The sequence below is a fragment of the Haliotis rufescens genome, unplaced genomic scaffold (genome assembly GCF_023055435.1).
Source record: "Haliotis rufescens isolate VD_foot unplaced genomic scaffold, xgHalRufe1.0.p SCAF_13, whole genome shotgun sequence".
NCBI classification, from domain to species: domain Eukaryota; kingdom Metazoa; phylum Mollusca; class Gastropoda; order Lepetellida; family Haliotidae; genus Haliotis; species Haliotis rufescens.
In genome coordinates, this window is record NW_025963813.1 from 25,545,549 (window position 1) to 25,568,404 (window position 22,856).

Here is a 22,856-nt window from a genome sequence, read left to right on the forward strand (position 1 = left end):
CCTGACTAAACAAGATCCATTGGCCAATGGTGGATCAATACTGGAGCCGCAGCACAGCCACAGTGAGCCACCAGCCCCACCAGTGTACTCAACTACTCACTCCACTTTTTATGGGATAACAGGGTGCTGGCCTTAGTATCCTCAGATCTCACAGCATCATTATGTCTTTCAGATTGTCATTCCAAGTGGTCCCAAATGTGCTGCTGAATATAAATATCACAGCCTTTCCTTGCTGGCAAGCCTGAAGACAGCTTCATTGGAAGTGAAACTCTCATGATAAGACAGCATTTCCATAATGCTAACAGATGGACTTTCTTTCATATCAGTAGGCCTTGCCTCAACCCATACACTGTTTCCCATAATCCGTTATAAAGCTTGAACTTCAACAAACGGTCTTACGAATCAATTGCATCACGACTCATTTCATACAAACACTGATAAGACAAAAGAACATTGCTGTGACTACAGCTGGTACTAATGCACACTATATCATACATAGATTACTTACCCTTATTTGGTTTTTCAATTGTTCTGTTTCTTGTCGTAACTGGTCTAGTTCACTCATTGTGATATTCTATGTGTATAAATCTGAAAAGAAATGTGTCATGTTTAATATTACATCTCCTATAATGGCATGCATAGCATCAATGGCAACACTTCAGCACATCCTAGAAATAATGACCAACATGTTCAAAGTTGAATCGGAACTCCGAGAACACATTTTAGAGAAGCCATAGCTGGGATTATTGCTGCATAGGTATTGTAGTTTCAGGTGTCCAAGATGTACCTATGCAAGAAAAATTAGCAAATGCAAAGGTCAAAGGTCATAGCTTGATAAAATCAATCTAAATATGCCACAAAACATTATATGCTAGATTGTGTTGAGAGACCATAGCTGGGTTCAATCATGCGACATTTCAGTTTCACAGACACATCACAAAGAGTCAGTGCTCCATCATTTCGCAAAACAGCCATCCTGCTTCCTTCAAATCAATATCTGACAAGCAGTGACACCAAAAATCATATTTTACATTCTCTCAATACTCAAAATAGAAATCCATTTCTCAATATGATAGTTGTGAATCTAAAGACATACTGCTTCCCTCAAGACTCCACTGAACTTTAGATCTTGGTGTCCATAGGGGAAATTCAACTTTCAACTTGTCTCCAATCCTAAAACTAACTGTTCAATAATTAAGGTATACATAGATCTATTGTAAATCACTCTTAAAATTTGTATTATCATTTGTAATCAGAAAGGAATCCAGACACTATGATTGGCTTCTTGTACACTGTGAAGAGAAGGTTTCCACTGGAAAGAGTCCTACTGCCATCAGATGAGACAAGTGACAAGTGACAACTTTACATAATGACATAAGCTGATCTTGGATCACATACATCTGGGAGAGGGCACTCGTCTCATTCCATATCACAACATAAAGAATCATTCAGTGCATTTGCCATGGAGCTGTTGAGGTCGGTCTGTCACTGCTAGCTATTGGATGAGCAAAGTGGGTACAGGGAAGTCCTGTGATGAGATAGTCAATGTCCTCTGACATCTCAATGACACACTCTTATCAGCGTCACCCTATCAGACAGGATGTACTCCAAGTCTTCATATCATTTCAAATTAGTTGAAAAACTATGTGGCCTATTATTAAATGACTAGTGGTGAGGTGCATGCACATTAAGTACCAGTGATGCACAGTTTGAATTAGGAGGGGGCCTGCAAGTCTGGTTTCTGTTATAGTATTTTACTCTACTGATGCTCTCAATCTTTCGTTTACAATATAAATGGACACCTTGACAATAACCCTTAAATGGATTGATCTAGACTTGCTCAGAGGCTGATATTAACCCTCAAGTTTGAAGCAATTATCAATTAAAAAAATCCCAAATTGGAAGTATTTGCCAAGTCATGATATTATGGTAGTGTTGTATGCGCCTTTCGATATAGTGCTATCTCAGCTATAGCGCTACAACACATGGCTCTCCAAAATTACATATATTTTTAACAAACTCAAGTTTTACACTGGGACAATGTTTTTTCCCCATCGCAAAACTTATCACCAAATGATCACCGTGAGCATATAACAACGGAAATACCAGGCAACAAGTCCAAACTTAAATCAATCCTATTATTACACTATCTGGTTACAAACACATGTTTATTGTATATCTGGCCTACATTTGAAATATATTTTATTACAAAAGGTTCGGAGAAATTGTGTGTGAACTGATTGTCAGGTAACAACAAATGTTATTGCTTTGCAGAGGTGGCTTGCATTGCATAACAGGACCAGTTAAGACAAAAAAGATGTGTTTAATGTTTAGTTTTACATTTTACATTGAAAACATACTGAATGAAATGTCAAAATACCCCTGAATTAACGAAAATACAGACTTTTAAGAAATTTCGACATTTTGAACACAATTACTTTTTCCCAATTTGTCCGCAAGGGCACCGAGTGTGAAATCTTAGATAAACCCTGCCATATTTTCAATCACTACATAAATTAGCAACAAGAATATTGTATCAACAGCAAGAGACATTGTCCAGGTCTATGCAAAGAATGCCATAGATTAATTCATATTATAGCTGTTTTAATGTTCAAACTGGGAGTATGCCATACAGCTATATTTAGACATAATCAATACCGGCCTAAACTTTGACAGTATTGAGATGAGCGAGAGGTCCAAGCTGACAGTGAGTCATACATGACCAACAGCTCCACTCAGTCCAGCTGGTACACATGCAGCCAGCAGGACCTGCACTTCACTTCTACATCAGGTGGTTTTCAACAGCATTAGACACAGTTAAACCAATTAAATCTTTGTAGACATACTGTCCACACCCTACTGTCTACTCCCCCCCCCCCCCCCCACCCCCCCAGTAAGACACCTACTGTATCTCCAACCAGTGTAAGACACCTACTGTCTACCTCCACCCATACTGTCTAACTCCAACCAGTGGAAGGTGCCTATTGTCTACCTCCACCCAGTGAAAGATGCCTATTGTCTACCTCCACCCAGTGTAAGACACCTACTGCCTACCTCCACCCAGTGTAAGACACCTACTGTCTACCTCCACCCAGTGAAAGAAACACCTACTGTATCTCCACCCAGTGTAAGACACCTACTGTCTATCTCCACCCAGTGTAAGACACCTACTGTCTATCTCCACCCAGTGTAAGACACCTACTGTCTATCTCCACCCAGTGTAAGACACCTACTGTCTACCTCCACCCAGTGTAAGACACCTACTGTCTACCTCCACCCAGTGTAAGACACCTACTGTCTACCTCCACCCAGTGTAACACACCTACTGACTACCTCCACCTAGTGAAAGACGACTACTTTATCTCCACCCAGTGTAAGACACCTACTGTATCTCCACCCAGTGTAAGACACCTACTGTATACTTCCATCCAGTGTAAGACACCTACTGTATCTCCACCCAGTGAAAGACACCTACTGTCTACCTCCACCCAGTGTAAGACACCTACTGTATCTCCACCCAGTGTAAGACACCTACTGTCTACCTCCACCCAGTGTAAGACACCTACTGTCTACCTCCACCAAATGTAAGACACCTACTGTATCTCCAACCAGTGTAAGACACCTACTGTATCTCCACCCAGTGTAAGACACCTACTGTCTATCTCCACCCAGTGTAAGACACCTACTGTATCTCCACCCAGTGTAAGACACCTACTGTCTACCTCCACCCAGTGTAAGACACCTACTGTCTACCTCCACCCAGTGTAAGACACCTACTGTCTACCTCCACCCAGTGTAAGACACCTACTGTCTATCTCCACCCAGTGTAAGACACCTACTGCCTACCTCCACCCAGTGTAAGACACCTACTGTCTATCTCCACCCAGTGTAAGACACCTACTGTATCTCCACTCAGTGTAAGACACCTACTGTCTACCTCCACCCAGTGTAAGACACCTACTGTCTATCTCCACCCAGTGTAAGACACCTACTGTCTACCTCCACCCAGTGAAAGACACCTACTGTCTACCCCCACCCAGTGTAAGACACCTACTGCATCTCCACCCAGTGAAAGACGCCTACTGTCTACCTCCACCCAGTGTAAAGACACCTACTGTATCTCCACCCAGTGAAAGACACCTACTGTCTACCTCCACCCAGTGTAAGACACCTACTGTCTATCTCCACCCAGTGTAAGACACCTACTGTATCTCCACCCAGTGTAGGACACCTACTGTCTACCTCCACCCAGTGTAAGACACCTACTGTCTACCTCCACCCAGTGTAAGACACCTACTGTCTACCTCCACCCAGTGTAGGACACCTACTGTATCTCCACCCAGTGTAGGACACCTACTGTATCTCCACCCAGTGTAGGACACCTACTGTCTACCTCCACCCAGTGTAAGACACCTACTGTCTACCTCCACCCAGTGTAAGACACCTACTGTCTACCTCCACCCAGTGTAAGACACCTACTGTCTACCTCCACCCAGTGTAGGACACCTACTGTCTACCTCCACCCAGTGTAAGACACCTACTGTCTACCTCCACCCAGTGTAAGACACCTACTGTCTACCTCCACCCAGTGTAGGACACCTACTGTCTACCTCCACCCAGTGTAAGACACCTACTGTCTACCTCCACCCAGTGTAAGACACCTACTGTCTACCTCCACCCAGTGTAAGACACCTACTGTCTACCTCCACCCAGTGTAAGACACCTACTGTCTATCTCCACCCAGTGAAAGACGCCTACTGTATCTCCACCCAGTGTAAGACACCTACTGTCTACCTCCACCCAGTGTAAGACACCTACTGTATCTCCACCCAGTGTAAGACACCTACTGTCTACCTCCACCAAGTGTAAGACACCTACTGTCTACCTCCACCCAGTGTAGGACACCTACTGTCTACCTCCACCCAGTGTAAGACACCTACTGTCTACCTCCACCCAGTGTAAGACACCTACTGTCTACCTCCACCCAGTGTAAGACACCTACTGTCTATCTCCACCCAGTGAAAGACGCCTACTGTATCTCCACCCAGTGTAAGACACCTACTGTCTACCTCCACCCAGTGTAAGACACCTACTGTATCTCCACCCAGTGTAAGACACCTACTGTCTACCTCCACCCAGTGTAAGACACCTACTGTCTACCTCCACCCAGTGTAGGACACCTACTGTCTACCTCCACCCAGTGTAAGACACCTACTGTCTACCTCCACCCAGTGTAAGACACCTACTGTCTATCTCCACCCAGTGAAAGACGCCTACTGTATCTCCACCCAGTGTAAGACACCTACTGTCTACCTCCACCCAGTGTAAGACACCTACTGTCTACCTCCACCCAGTGTAAGACACCTACTGTCTACCTCCACCCAGTGTAAGACACCTACTGTATCTCCACCCAGTGTAAGACACCTACTGTCTATCTCCACCCAGTGTAAGACACCTACTGTATCTCCACCCAGTGTAGGACACCTACTGTCTATATCCACCCAGTGTAGGACACCTACTGTCTACCTCCACCCAGTGTAAGACACCTACTGTATCTCCACCCAGTGTAGGACACCTACTGTCTATATCCACCCAGTGTAGGACACCTACTGTCTATATCCACCCAGTGTAAGACACCTACTGTCTACCTCCACCCAGTGTAAGACACCTACTGTATCTCCACCCAGTGTAAGACACCTACTGTCTATCTCCACCCAGTGTAAGACACCTACTGTCTACCTCCACCCAGTGTAAGACACCTACTGTATCTCCACCCAGTGTAAGACACCTACTGTATCTCCACCCAGTGTAAGACACCTACTGTCTACCTCCACCCAGTGTAAGACATCTACTGTCTACCTCCACCCAGTGTAAGACATCTACTGTATCTCCACCCAGTGTAAGACACCTACTGTCTACCTCCATCCAGTGTAAGACACCTACTTTCTACTTCCAACCAGTGTAAGACACCTCCTGTCTACTTCCACCTAGTGAACGACGCCTATTGTCTACCTCCACCCAGTGTAAGATGCCTACTGTATCTCCACCTAGTGATCGACGCCTCCCGTCTAGCTCCATCCAGTGAAAGACGCCTATTGTCTACCTCCATTCAGTTAAAGATGCCTACTCTATATCGTACATAGGGTAAGATGTCATCTGGTTCTTGTCTACTATCCAACCATTGTACTGTCATTGTCTCCTGCATGTCCCTCTCATTTCTCCTTCTGACCCATTAAGGCGCATCATCTTTGAACAGGTTGCTAGAGGACAATTTCAACACTGAACCCCAATGAAGATAAATCAAGCCTTTTCAGTACCAACTGTGATCCTTATTTCTTTACCAGAGACCCTGACTCAACAGTTTGTTAGTTAGCTGTTCAATGCTGGACAAAAAAGACATGTGAAGATTCTGGGGTAGAATAGGTCTTCAGCAACCCATGCTTGCTGCAAAAGGCGACCAACAGGATTGGGGGGTCAGGCTCGCTGAATTGGTTCATGCACGTCATCGTGTCCCAAATGAGTGGATCAATCCCATGATGTCAATCACTGGATTGTCTGGTCAAGACATGCTTCTTTTTAAAGACAGCTGTCAAAAAGCTGCGACTTAAGAATGTGACTTAAACAACAAACAAACTTACTTAACAATTTTCAAGCTACATCCAGGCAGTCTGTAAACAATCAAGTGTACCAGACAATCTAGTGATTGACATCACGAGAATCAATCACAATGCAACAAGTCATCAGAGCCATTGTGAGTGAGTATGGTTTTATGCTGCTATTAGCAACAGGCAACCAATAACACAGCAGGGGACACCAGAAATGTAGCCATGTGGGGAGGCAAACACCAGATCTTTGGTGGGACAAGCAAATGCTTTAACCACAAGGCTACCCATTTGTCCCTAAATTACCAACAAACCAACATGCACTTCCTTCCTGAAACCGTACTTGGAACTATGGGAAAACACACAACTTCTAAGGATGCATCAACTCCATCACGCCAAAGTGTCAGGAACAACTGAAGGTGCAACAGTAACTGGCAATGAATGCTATAACCTCAAAAGAAGACCTTGACCTTTGAAAGACATGCCATTGACATTTGGTGTGATAGTATTTACTAAGATATACAGTATTAAGATTCATGCCTTTTAGAGGTAACCATGCCGGAGAAACTGACCATGATTTCGCTTTTTCAAAAAAGAAAAAAACAAACTGACCTCGACCTTAATCTTAACCCTGACTAATCTTAACCCAAACCCTTCCAAAGCATGTCCCATCCAAGAGGAAGAATAAAGTAAGGTTAATGATAAAAGTTCCAACAGCTTTTGAGGAAATGTAAGCACAAATGATAGAAAACATTTGAAAAAAACCTCTCCTTACCATATTTGAGCTCACAACTTGCTCTAAAACATGCCTTACAGCCACTTAAAAGAATGCCATTACTCTTTGAATAGCAATTAGTGATGGGTATTTGTTTCATATGAGTTTCATATTACAATTCATTGTGACAATGATTCATATATTGATTACAGTATATTGTATGTGTTCTTTTATCTGTATTTTGTTACAAACCTGAAAAAAAGGGACCCATACATCTAGCTCCCCCTGCACATTTTTTTATAACTTTGTATGCCATTTTGTTGGATGTTGCTATGGCCACAAAACATGTGTAAAGAAAACATTGTATACAGGAAGCTGATTGTGAATACGTTTCTCCTTAATTCCAGAAACCATCCAGCTTTCAAGTCTGTAGTTACAGAAGACTAATCATAACATGCAAACTGCTAAAACAAACTTATATTTTAACTTTTTTAACTTTCTTAATTTTTAACTTTTGTAATATACCATTGGAAGTGCATGTGATTTCATTTGATCCTCGTGGTCTATCAGATTGGTTGTGGTATGTGATGTGTATGAAGAGAAGGGCACAACAGAGCTGAGATTGTGCAGAGAAAACCATTACATTCATATAAATGTCAGATGGTTTGCACACAATTACCATCAGGGTATTGAAACATTCATTGAAAGTTCAAAATAGATCCATTAATTTGTTACACACCAAAAACCCTGGCAATCCTGTTGGCGTAGGAATACAAACAGTCTTGTGTGGTTCACTAGGTCTCCACTCTCTGAGAACACATGCACTCCCCACACATTAGCCGTTCAGTGGAGCTGCATAGCCATCTGAAACGAAGAAAAATCAGTGTCACTTTTTACTGTTTTCCCCTAATCATGCTAATTAACAGTGTTGCTTTCCCCTAATCAACAGTGTTGCATTATAGGGCTTTCCCCTATCAATAGTGTTCCTTCATACTGCTTTCCCCTGACCAACAGCGTTGCTTTATACGTTTTTCCCCCTTATCAACAGTGTTGCTTCATAGGGCTTTTCCCCTAATCAACAATGTTGCTTCATACTGCTTTGCTTAAACAGTGCTACAATCTGTATCACTTAAGACTGATTTACTACCATGGTGGTCCATACAAACTAATGGTTGATAACATGAGCAGAGACAAGCCTGCTTTCAGCATAGATAACATGGAAACTTTTTCAGGGTCAGCGAGTAAATTGAATTTTTTTCGTACAGTACTAGTTTCAATGGACATAATTAAAGACATGCTAGGTAGTGTAATTAACATCCTTTTCAGGCCCCACCCAGTAGGCAGCTGCCACGGTCCAGGCTGACCAGGTGTTATAACCAGTGAGCATAGGTGGGCTAACAAACAATGAAGTATATAAGCCTGGTACAAACAATGCACATGGCATACTGCATTCAAACTACACACACATAAGGGACACGTTTCTTGGTTCAAAATAAACACGTAACTAGGTGTGATGAACAATCACAATAGATCATTAGGCCGACAAGCAGGGCAGTTAGTAATTTTGTTTTGATCAGGGTATATTCCGGGGGAGGCAAAAGTGTTTAAATGCCAATTAGTCACAAGCAACATAAATGATTGTATTGTGAATGAGTCAGAATATAGCATAGATATTAATGGTCATCTGAATAATCAAAACTTCATTATCTTCAGGAATAACAATTAGTAACACGTCTTTAATAAAAGATATTGTATCCTGAGTATGTGAACACTTCCCAACATATAACTTAGTCCACCCCCGAAAGACTGAAACACTATGATTGAGCTTGTAATCTGATCATTCAGGAGTACAATACACCCTACCAGCCAGCTACTGAAACAAAAACCTCAGAGACCTGACAACACAGAAACATATACCCATGATACAAAGTACCTGTGATACGAATTGCTATTTCCATAATTACTGGAATAATCACCTATAAACTATTCGAAATTCGAGGAAAATTACCCCGTGAATATTTCCTATTCCAGACAGCTAAACCAAGATGGCAGTCTGTGGCCTTGCGAGCGAGTACCTCATACAAACAACCCACACCAACTGTCATAAAGGAAATAATTTGTCCACGTACGTGATGAACAAATTTCGTATTGAAATTTTAGTAATAAACTATCAATAGACCATATATATAGCTCAAAAATCACGCCTTTCCCACCAATAAAATGGCGGACGTACTTCGAGTCTGCATAATTGATCAATATGAAAATATGCCGGTCTGATCGCCATTTTAGAAATATGGTGTCCACTGTTGACAGAAATAGGCGCGTTATACACAATTTGCTGGGTAATAAACGAACATAACATCTCCTGGCGATGTGATAAGGTAAATATAAGGGACAAGTTGTGGTAAAATGCAATATATCGTTAAACAGTGTTGCAAAATCGTACCATCACCTAGGTCGGCTGGATCCCAATACGTACATGGCTGTCAGATGCCTTTTCTGCAAGATTATGCGAAATCAGCAAATCCACCCGTGTCCACAATACTCACACTTGTAGTACAACATATACTTCTATGACTGTCCAATCCACAAGACATATGCAATACCAGAACAAGGTAATTTACCCCTACTTCTAACCCGGAATACACATCGAATATGCCATTTGCATAGAGCTGAGGCGAGAGAGCAATGGGAGACGCGGCAGAACAAAGACAGCAAAAATGGTTATAGCGCTAGTTTTATCTGCAATCGGACTTCTTACTTACCTCAATATGCACAGACTCACAATATTATCCACCGACCAGTCATACAGACCCCGATATTCTTCCCTTTTCACTACATAAATCGGACGCTTTTTTGCTTTAACACTGTCTTCGCATGAACGGTAAGGGTGCGGCGCCCGTGATAACAAAGATGGTAACCCCGTAGCCGATAAAAGCGCATGCGCACTACCAAGCTAGTGACGCCTTATTAATTATCATGCGAGTGTAATATATTCTTTGGCAAAGGGATAATGCATGTATCCTAGAACACAGTCTGACATGTCGTAATGCACAGAGCATATATTTTGGTGACACAATTAAAATTCGACGAACACAGGTAAATGAATGAGGCGATAGTCGCAGGTTATTGGCAAGGGAGGATAGAATAATGTATCTACTTATGCCAAATGTGGGACGAACAAGATTGGTCATATGATATCGATTGGTTTCTATAGCAACCTTTAACGATCTTAGAATTTTTCAGATATAATTGCAGTATTGTAACACTATACTCCATATTTCTTGTAAGTAGAACATAAGATTATCATATTCATAGTGTACATAATACTTACCTCTCTTTGACTTAAATTTTAGTGGACTTGGTTGCCTTTTTAATGGCAACAATTATTTTCTAGTATTGATCTATTTATAAAGTTGGTAATATCAATAAACAAACTTACTTATTTGTCTTAGGTATTGAATATAGTGACCAATTATTGAATATTCTATATAAAAACATGCAACGGTATCCTTTAAGAATCTTTAGTTTGTGAACTATATTGGTAAGAAATGGTTTGATAACGTTTGTTTCTTTTTATATTGACACCGAAATTTGTACGATGTCTTCATAACATAACATAATTAAATCAACATCAAAAATGATAAATTCAATGAGAAAATTAAAATTCATATTGAACAGAAATACATTAAATAAAGTATATACAATCTTTATAAGACCCCATTTCGAATATGCGTGTGAAGTGTGGGATGGGTGTAATATAGAATTATCAACTCAGTTAGAAAATCTCCAACTAGAAGCTGCCAGAGTAGTTACTGGGCTCCCAAAGTATACTTCGCACACACATCTGTATTATGAAACAGGATGGGAAACGTTAATAGAACGAAGGAGGAAACGCAAGCTATGTTTGTTCTACAAAATACAAAGTAATATTGCCCCAACTTACCTTAAAGACATTGTACCAACCACTGTAGGTTCAAATATATCATATGATTTAAGAAATTCAGACAATATTGAGATTCCATATACTAGATTAAAACACTCAACGTGTTCTTTTATTCCATCAACTGTAAGGTTATGGAACACTATTCCTGCAGCAGGTAGAAATTGTACATCTACATCCCAATTCAAGACATACATACAAATAAAGCAAGTCAATGCACCTCCATATTTTTCCTATGGTGTTAGAAAGTTGAATATTTATCATACTCGATTAAGATACATGAAGAGCCAGTTAAATTATGATTTATACAGAATAGAGATAAAATGTGATCCAATATGTCAATGTGGTAATCCATGTGAAAACGCACATAATTATTTATTAAAGTGTCCATTGTACGTCCACCAAAGAAAAACTATGTTAATAATAATTCGGGACATTTTACAGAACGCCGACAACAAAAATGTTAAATTAGATTTAAGTTTGATGTTAAACGGAGATGAATGTTTGTCCATTATCGAAAATCAACACATCTTTAAAGCAGTGCAAATGTTTATAAGTCATACAAAGAGATTTGGGTAACACTTTAATGTACATATACTAGTCTCTCTCTTTTGTACATTTCTTGTTATCTTTAAACTCATCTTCTTTTCTGTTTTCCTTGTATATGATTTACTGCACAAGCTTTGTAAATACCATGGAGAGGGAGTCCTAAGTTGGATAACTTGTTCCCAATCCATTTCAATCTGAATAAAATATGTTTAAATCAATGGTTTGATAACGTTTGTTTCTTTTTATATTGACACCGAAATTTGTACGATGTCTTCATGAAACTTAACACAGCAAACAACCAGATGGTAAACTGAAGCCATATATATCAGGATATTTTAAATGCACATTCTTTATATTGTCACATAGAAACATGGTAGCAAGTTCGTCTTAAGCAAAGGCTTTTGTTCTTTCTTTTGCTGTTTTTGTTGCTCTTTTGTTATTGTTGTTTGTTGGCTTTTTGTGGGTGGGGACTAAAAATCAGGCATTACATTTTTCTGAAAGTTTAAAAAAGACTTTCATGTACGTGTTAATGTTTTAGATTATTTGTCCACTGACTGTTAAGGTTTACCTAACTATTTGGCCCTTTCCATGGGTAGACATTATAGCCCACGAGTCCTATCTAATAACTCCTGCTTTTATACGTTACTATAGGAAATGATGTCCACTTTATTCTCCCAATAGTTCAACGTGCACAACAGTGTTTGTTTTCCTCTCAGAACAAAGGAGGGAATTTGTGACACTTGTTTTAGGAAGTTGATGAGAAATGGATCTCCGTGAACAACCAATACGAGATAGTATCTGGTTAACCCGCACACATTTGGATGGTGGAAAATTGTTCGCTTTTTCGGGCACAATGTTGCCTATCCACGCATGTATGCCCGTCTGCCCAGTAGGTAATGCTAAATTGCCCTTTCACTGAATGCTATCTCGATAACATTTCAAAGGATGATATATAGAATATTAATATGATCAACAGTTCTACTGCATGCAGTAAACACAACAATCATGTGAATTATTTTAACGTTATAACGTGTTAATCATCAACTTAAACGTTATAACATGTTAATAATCTTTTTCAACGTTATAATATGTTAATTATATATTTCATCGTTTTAACATGTAAACCATCTATTTCAACGACACACATACCTATATTTCATTGTGTACATACCTGTGGTATTTGTTGAATACATATATCTTTATTTGTTCGATGCACACATAAATGTATTATCTGTGCTATGCATGCATACATGTATAATCTGTCCTACACATACATAAATGTATTATCTGTTCTACACATATATAAATGTATTATCTGTCCTACACATACATAAATGTATAATGTGTTCTATATATACATAAATGTATTATATTATCTGTTCTACACATACATAAATGTATTATCCGATCTACACATACATAAATGTATTATATTATCTGTTCTACACATACATAGATGTATTATCTGCCCTACATATACATAAATGAATTATCTGTTCTACACATACATAAATGTATTATGTGTTCTATATATACATAAATGTATTATATTATCTGTTCTACACATACATAAATGTATTATCTGATCTACACATACATAAAGGTTTATCTGTTCTATACATACATAAATGTATTATCTGTTCTACACATAAATGTATTATGTGTTCTATATATACATAGATGTATTATATTATCTGTTCTACATATACATAAATGTATTATCTGCCCTACATATACATAAATGTATTATCTGATCTACACATACATCAATGTATTATCTGTCCAACACATACATAAATGTATTATGTGTTCTATATATACATAAATGTATTATATTATCTGTTCTACACATACATAAATGTATTATCTGATCTACACATACATAAATGTATTATCTGTCCTACACATACATAAATGTAATATCTGTTCTACACACACATAAATCTATTATCTGATCTACACATACATTAAAGGTTTATCTGTTCTATACATACATCAATGTATTATCTGTTCTACACATACATAAGAGTATTATCTATCCTACACATAATTGTATTATGTGTTCTATATATACATAGATGTATTATATTATCTGTTCTACATATACATAAATGTATTATCTGCCCTACACTTACATAAATGTACAATCTGTCTTACACACACATAAATGTATTATCTGATCTACACATACATAAATGTATTATCCGATCTACACATACATTAAAGGATTATCTGTTCTAAACATACATCAATGTATTATCTGTCCTAAACATACACAAATGTATTATCTGTCCTACACATACATCAATGTATTATCTGTCCAACACATACATAAATGTATTATGTGTTCTATATATACAAAAATGTATTATATTATCTGTTCTACACATGCATCAATGTATTTTCTGCCATACACATACATAAATGTATTATCTGATCTACACATACATAAATGTATTATCTGTCCTACACACACATAAATGTATTATCTGTTCTACACATACATAAATGTAGTATCTGTCCTACAAATACATACATGTATTATGTGTTCTATATAAACATAAATGTATTACATTATCTGTTCTACACATACATAAATGTATTATCTGTGCTACACACACATAAATGTATTATCTGATCTACACATACATAAATGTATTATCTGATCTACACATACATCAATGTATTATGTGTTCTATACACACATTAATGTATTATGTGTTCTATACATACATGAATGTATTATCTGTTCTACACATACATAAATGTAGAATCTGTCCTACACATACATAAATGTATTATCTGTCCTACACATACATAAATGTAGTATCTGTCCTACACACACATAAATGTATTATCTGATCTACACACACATAAATGTATTATCTGATCTACACATACATAAATGTAGTATCTGTCCTACACACACATAAATGTAGTATCTGATCTACACACACATAAATGTATTATCTGTCCTACACATACATAAATGTAGTATCTGTCCTACACACATAAATGTATTATCTGATCTACACACACATAAATGTATTATCTGATCTACACATACATAAATGTAGTATCTGTCCTACACACACATAAATGTAGTATCTGATCTACACACACATAAATGTATTATCTGTCCTACACACACATAAATGTATTATCTGATCTACACACACATAAATGTATAATCTGATCTACACATACATAAATGTAGTATCTGTCCTACACATACGTCAATGTATTATCTGTCCTACACATACATAAGAGTATTATCTGTCCTACACTTACAAAAATGTATTATGTGTTCTATATATACATAAATCTATTATATTGTCTGAGCTACACACACATCAATGTATTATCTGATCTTCACATACATAAATGTAGTATCTGTCCTACACATACATAAATGTATTATATTATCTGTTCTACACATACATAAATGTATTATCTGTCCTACACACACATAAATGTATTATCTGATGTACACATACATAAATATATTATCTGTTCTACACATACATAAATGTATTATCTGTCCTACACATACATTAAAGGATTATCTGTCCTACACATACGTCAATGTATTATCTGTCCTACACATACAAAAATGTATTATGTGTTCTATATATACATAAATGTATTATATTGTCTGTGCTACACACACATAAATGTATTATCTGATCTACACATACATAAATATAGTATCTGTCCTACACATACATAAATGTATTATCTGATCTTCACATACATAAATGTATTATCTGTTCTACACATACATAAATGTAGTATCTTTCCTACACACACATAAATGTATTATCTGTGCTACACACACATACATGTATTATCTGATCTACACATACATAAATGTATTATATTATCTGTTCTACACACACATAAATGTATTATCTGTCCTACACATACATAAATGTATTATCTGTCCTACACATACATAAATGTATTATCTGTGCTACACACACATACATGTATTATCTGATCTACACATACATAAATGTATTATATTATCTGTTCTACACATACATAAATGTATTATCTGTCCTACACATACATAAATGTATTATCTGTCCTACACATACATAAATGTAGTATCTTTCCTACACACACATAAATGTATTATCTGTGCTACACACACATACATGTATTATCTGTTCTACACATACATAAATGTATTATCTGTCCTACAAATACATACATGTATTATCTGTCCTACACATACATAAATGTATTATATTATCTGTTCTACACATACATAAATGTATTATCTGTCCTACACATACATAAATGTATTATCTGTCCTACACATACATAAATGTAGTATCTGTTCTACACACACATAAATGTATTATCTGTGCTACACACACATACATGTATTATCTGTTCTACACATACATAAATGTATTATATTATCTGTTCTACACATACATAAATGTATTATCTGTTCTACACATACATAAATGTATTATCTGTCCTACACACATAAATGTATTATCTTCGCTACACACACATAAATGTATTATCTGTGCTACACATACATAAATGTAGTATCTTTCCTACACACACATAAATGTATTATCTGTGCTAAACACACATACATGTATTATCTGATCTACACATACATAAATGTATTATATTATCTGTTCTACACATACATAAATGTATTATCTGTCCTACACATACGTCAATGTATTATCTGTCCTACACATACATAAATGTAGTATCCTTCCTACACACACATAAATGTATTATCTGTGCTACACACACATACATGTATTATCTGTTCTACACATACATAAATGTATTATCTGTCCTACAAATACATACATGTATTATCTGTCCTACACATACATAAATGTATTATATTATCTGTTCTACACATACATAAATGTATTATCTGTCCTACACATACATAAATGTATTATCTGTCCTACACATACATAAATGTAGTATCTGTTCTACACACACATAAATGTATTATCTGTGCTACACACACATACATGTATTATCTGTTCTACACATACATAAATGTATTATATTATCTGTTCTACACATACATAAATGTATTATCTGATCTACACATACATACATATAGTATCTGTCCTACACATACATAAATGTATTATCTGATCTTCACATACATAAATGTATTATCTGTTCTACACATACATAAATGTATTATCTGTCCTACACACATAAATGTATTATCTTCGCTACACACACATAAATGTATTATCTGTGCTACACATACATAAATGTAGTATCTTTCCTACACACACATAAATGTATTATCTGTGCTACACACACATACATGTATTATCTGATCTACACATACATAAATGTATTATATTATCTGTTCTACACATACATAAATGTATTATCTGTCCTACACATACGTCAATGTATTATCTGTCCTACACATACATAAATGTAGTATCCTTCCTACACACACATAAATGTATTATCTGTGCTACACACACATACATGTATTATCTGTTCTACACATACATAAATGTATTATCTGTCCTACAAATACATACATGTATTATCTGTCCTACACATACATAAATGTATAATATTATCTGTTCTACACATACGTAAATGTATTATCTGTCCTACACATACATAAATGTATTATCTGTCCTACACATACATAAATGTAGTATCTTTCCTACACCCACATAAATGTATTATCTGTGCTACACACACATACATGTATTATCTGTTCTACACATACATAAATGTATTATCTGTCCTACAAATACATAAATGTATTATATTATCTGTTCTACACATACATAAATGTATTATCTGTCCTACACATACATAAATGTAGTATCTTTCCTACACACACATAAATGTATTATCTGTGCTACACACACATACATGTATTATCTGTTCTACACATACATAAATGTATTATCTGTCCTACAAATACATAAATGTATTATATTATCTGTTCTACACATACATAAATGTATCATCTGCCCTACACATACATAAATGTATTATGTGCTCTATACATACATAAATGTAGTATCAGTCCTACACATACATAAATGTATTATGTGTTCTATACATACATAAATGTAGTATCTGTTTTATACACGTACTATACATAATCTTTATTTGTTCTACACATACATGTATTATTGGTTGTATACGTGCATGAATTTTGTGTTCTGTACACACACACGCATAATCTGTCCTATATATACATGTATTTGTTACTCAATATTTTGGCTCAAAGGGACTTTCCAAATCAATTGACCATATATATATATATATATATATATATATATATATATATATATATTTCGAGCAAGATATTTTAATGACGTTACCATTCTCCGATTTGTATCCGATCATCATGCCTCAAATAAGGAAACCACACAGTCATGTCACTCATTTCCCACGACAATGGCATTCCTAAAAGCGTTTCGTTTTTCCAACTTTGATCGCAATTTTTTAACAATATCTGGATGAGAAGTCAAAATAGCAAAACGCGCGTGACGACCTAAGCTTACTTGCGGGCGAGGCGCACTGACTTAAACTGTTGGCATTCAAACATTATGGCTTCAAGGCGATATATTATTAACCTAGGAGAACGACGCACGCCGGGATTAAAGCCAATAGTTATAGCTTTTGCTTACAATGTATACGAGTAAGATAGATTCCCTGATTGAAGCGACGCACGCGTGGGTTTAGCCGACAACTTACATAGATCCTTGCTTCAAGTGATGCTTGGGTTAAGCCGACAACATACATAGATCCCTGCTTGAAGTGATGCTTGGGTTCAGCCGACAACATACATAGATCCCTGCTTGAAGTGATGCTTGGGTTTAGCCGACAACATACATAGATCCCTGCTTGAAGTGATGCTTGGGTTTAGCAGACAACATACATAGATCCCTGCTTGAAGTGATGCTTGGGTTTAGCCGACAACATACATAGATCCCTGCTTGAAGTGATGCTTGGGTTCAGCCGACAACATACATAGATCCCTGCTTGAAGTGATGCTTGGGTTTAGCCGACAACATACATAGATCCCTGATTAGAGTGATGCTTGAGTTTAGCCGACAACATACATAGATCCCTCTTTGAAGTGATACTTGGGTTTAGCGGACAACATACATAGATCCCTGCTTGAAGTGATGCTTGGGTTTAGCCGACAACATACATAGATCCCTCTTTGAAGTGATACTTGGGTTCAGCAGACAACATACATAGATCCCTGATTAGAGTGATGCTTGAGTTTAGCCGACAACATACATAGATCCCTGATTAGAGTGATGCTTGGGTTCAGCCGACAACTTACATAGATCCTTGCTTGAAGTGATGCTTGAGTTTAGCCGACAACATACATAGATCCCTGCTTCAAGAGATGCTTGGGTTTAGCCGACAACATACATAGATCCCTCTTTGAAGTGATACTTGGGTTCAGCAGACAACATACATAGATCCCTGTTTGAAGTGATGGTTGGGTTTAGCCGACAACATACATAGATCCCTGATTAGAGTGATGCTTGGGTTTAGCAGACAACATACATAGATCCCTGATTAGAGTGATGCTTGAGTTTAGCCGACAACATACATAGATCCCTGTTTGAAGTGATGCTTGGGTTCAGCCGACAACATACATAGATCCATGTTTGAAGTGATGCTTGGGTTCAGCCGACAACATACATAGATCCCTGTTTGAAGTGATGCTTGGGTTCAGCCGACAACATACATAGACCCATGTTTGAAGTGATGCTTGGGTTTAGCAGACAACATACATAGACCCATGTTTGAAGTGATGCTTGGGTTCAGCCGACAACATACATAGACCCATGTTTGAAGTGATGCTTGGGTTCAGCCGACAACATACATAGATCCCTGTTTGAAGTGATGCTTGGGTTCAGCCGACAACATACATAGATCCCTGTTTGAAGTGATGCTTGGGTTTAGCATACAACATACATAGATCCCTGATTAGAGTGATGCTTGGGTTCAGCAGACAACATACATAGATCCCTGATTAGAGTGATGCTTGGGTTCAGCCGACAACATACATAGATCCCTGATTAGAGTGATGCTCGTTTTAGCCGACAACATACATAGATCCCTGATTAGAGTGATGTTTGGGTTTAGCCGACAACATACATAGATCCCTGATTAGAGTGATGCTTGAGTTTAGCAGACAACATACATAGATCCCTGTTTGAAGTGATGCTTGAGTTCAGCCGACAACATACATAGATCCCTGATTAGAGTGATGCTCGTTTTAGCCGACAACATACATAGATCCCTGATTAGAGTGATGTTTGGGTTTAGCCGACAACATACATAGATCCCGGATTAGAGTGATGCTTGAGTTTAGCAGACAACATACATAGATCCCTGTTTGAAGTGATGCTTGGGTTTAGCCGACAACATACATAGATCCCTGATTAGAGTGATGCTTGGGTTTAGCAGACAACATACATAGATCCCTGATTAGAGTGATGCTTGGGTTTAGCAGACAACATACATAGATCCCTGATTAGAGTGATGCTTGAGTTTAGCCGACAACATACATAGATCCCTGTTTGAAGTGATGCTTGGGTTCAGCCGACAACATACATAGATCCATGTTTGAAGTGATGCTTGGGTTCAGCCGACAACATACATAGATCCCTGTTTGAAGTGATGCTTGGGTTCAGCCGACAACATACATAGACCCATGTTTGAAGTGATGCTTGGGTTTAGCAGACAACATACATAGACCCATGTTTGAAGTGATGCTTGGGTTCAGCCGACAACATACATAGACCCATGTTTGAAGTGATGCTTGGGTTCAGCCGACAACATACATAGATCCCTGTTTGAAGTGATGCTTGGGTTCAGCCGACAACATACATAGATCCCTGTTTGAAGTGATGCTTGGGTTTAGCATACAACATACATAGATCCCTGATTAGAGTGATGCTTGGGTTCAGCAGACAACATACATAGATCCCTGATTAGAGTGATGCTTGGGTTCAGCCGACAACATACATAGATCCCTGATTAGAGTGATGCTTGAGTTTAGCCGACAACATACACAGATCCCTGTTTGAAGTGATGCTTTGGTTCAGCCGACAACATACATAGATCCCTGATTAGAGTGATGCTTGGGTTTAGCCAACAACATACATAGATCCCTGATTAGAGTGATGCTTGGGTTTAGCAGACAACACACATAGATCCCTGATTAGAGTGATGCTTGAGTTTAGCCGACAACATACACAGATCCCTGTTTGAAGTGATGCTTTGGTTCAGCCGACAACATACATAGATCCCTGTTTGAAGTGATGCTTTGGTTCAGCCGACAACATACATAGATCCCTGATTAGAGTGATGCTTGGGTTTAGCAGACAACATACATAGATCCCTGATTAGAGTGATGCTTGAGTTTAGCCGACAACATACACAGATCCCTGTTTGAAGTGATGCTTGGGTTCAGCCGACAACATACATAGATCCCTGTTTGAAGTGATGCTTGGGTTTAGCAGACAACATACATAGATCCCTGATTAGAGTGATGCTTGGGTTCAGCCGACAACATACATAGATCCCTGTTTGAAGTGATGCTTGGGTTCAGCCGACAACATACATAGATCCCTGATTAGAGTGATGCTTGGGTTTAGCAGACAACACACATAGATCCCTTTTTGAAATGATACTTGAGTTTAGCAGTCAACATACATAGATCCCTGTTTGAAGTGATGCTTGAGTTCAGCCGACAACATACATAGACCCCTGTTTGAAGTGATGCTTGGGTTAAGCCTCAAATAGATTTCATTTTTGGAGCGTGGATTTAGCCAATAACTTTCTTGAAACCTTATATGTGTAGAATTTGCCTCAAACGTATGCACTGGACCCATGCTTGGAAGCGCGATAGTATTGATTTCAGTCAATCTTAGTTTATAATTTAATGGTGAAGTAATTAGAAAGTGAACACTTTAGAGAACATTCAACACAAACAACAAATAAAAATAACATAAGGCCTACCTGAATGTAAGTGTGTCACAAATTCACATTTTCTCGAACAAGAAGCCCTAATATCCAGGTGCAAGTACGTATCGAGTTGAGCGTGCGGATGTTTCACCAGAACAGGTCGCAGTGGAGTGTAGGACCGACCCGACTCACCATGTATAGCTGGAAGATATTGAGTTGAGGCGAGGACCCAGCGAGTCTCCTAATCCTTGTATCAATACTGGCTGTGGGTAATTACCTATATGGTAAGTACATTGCGTGTAATCACTTGACTACTCATGTCCATATCATCCTTGGATGCCATAGAATCCATCATCCCCGACAACATCGATTAACTCGCTTTGATTGCCGGCGCGGTCTGCTTATGAGCCGGCTACAGTTTGATTTTCAATCGACCATAACTGAGTGTAATATAATTATACGACGTCGGATTATGAACATAATTGCAACTTTTCAAGGGAAAGACGGGCACCACTGATCACACGTGTATCTGTATCTACAATTGAACACTCAAGAATTTAAGGCTGTCGCCTGTATATCATTATTGGGTTTCTTGTTGTGACTGTATTATACTTGTACAGACAAAGTATGTACTCGATATCAAATTACAAACAATTACTATTTTCTGTGTGTGTGTGTGTCCTCGTATAAATTATTATTATTATTATTATGTTTATTTTATTTTTATTATTATTATTATTATTATTATTATTATTATTATTATTATTATTATTTGCTACCAGTGATGTTTCGTATTCAGTAGTCATTATTCACCGCTAATTAATATCTACATGTACATGTATACTGCAAAGCTTGGTAAGTAAACATTGTTGGCAGGCCAGATGATGTCCGCAGGACTTAATCTCTTATAGTGTCTTTAGGACATTTAATATCGCGGTTAGGTCGGAGCCCGCCCCGAGATAGACTTCCGTGATTATACAGAATTAGATATAGGTGTTTCTGCAAGCTGATGCGTTTCAAGGTAAGTCATGTCGATATCAGCTATCAATGACAGTTGATTGACACGTCT

The 22,856-nt window shown here is 37.8% G+C and overlaps 1 protein-coding gene across 3 annotated transcripts in view; it reads right to left on the minus strand.

Annotated features, from left to right (window-relative positions):
* LOC124110781 (guanine nucleotide-binding protein subunit beta) overlaps window positions 1-21,992 on the minus strand; it is a 41,429-nt gene extending 19,437 nt beyond the window's left edge. For 2 of the 3 annotated variants that reach the window (XM_046470193.1, XM_046470192.1), the window contains exons 1-3: window positions 10,083-10,240; window positions 8,057-8,181; window positions 509-588 (exon numbers count right to left, since the gene is read on the minus strand). In XM_046470193.1, coding sequence (XP_046326149.1) covers window positions 509-565 — 57 coding nt within the window. In that variant the 5' untranslated portion in view covers window positions 566-588; window positions 8,057-8,181; window positions 10,083-10,240. Of the gene's footprint in view, window positions 1-508; window positions 589-8,056; window positions 8,182-10,082; window positions 10,241-21,841 lie in introns of those variants that run through there. The other variant, XM_046470194.2, reaches the window with a different exon arrangement.
* Between the last annotated feature and the right edge of the window lie 864 nt (window positions 21,993-22,856).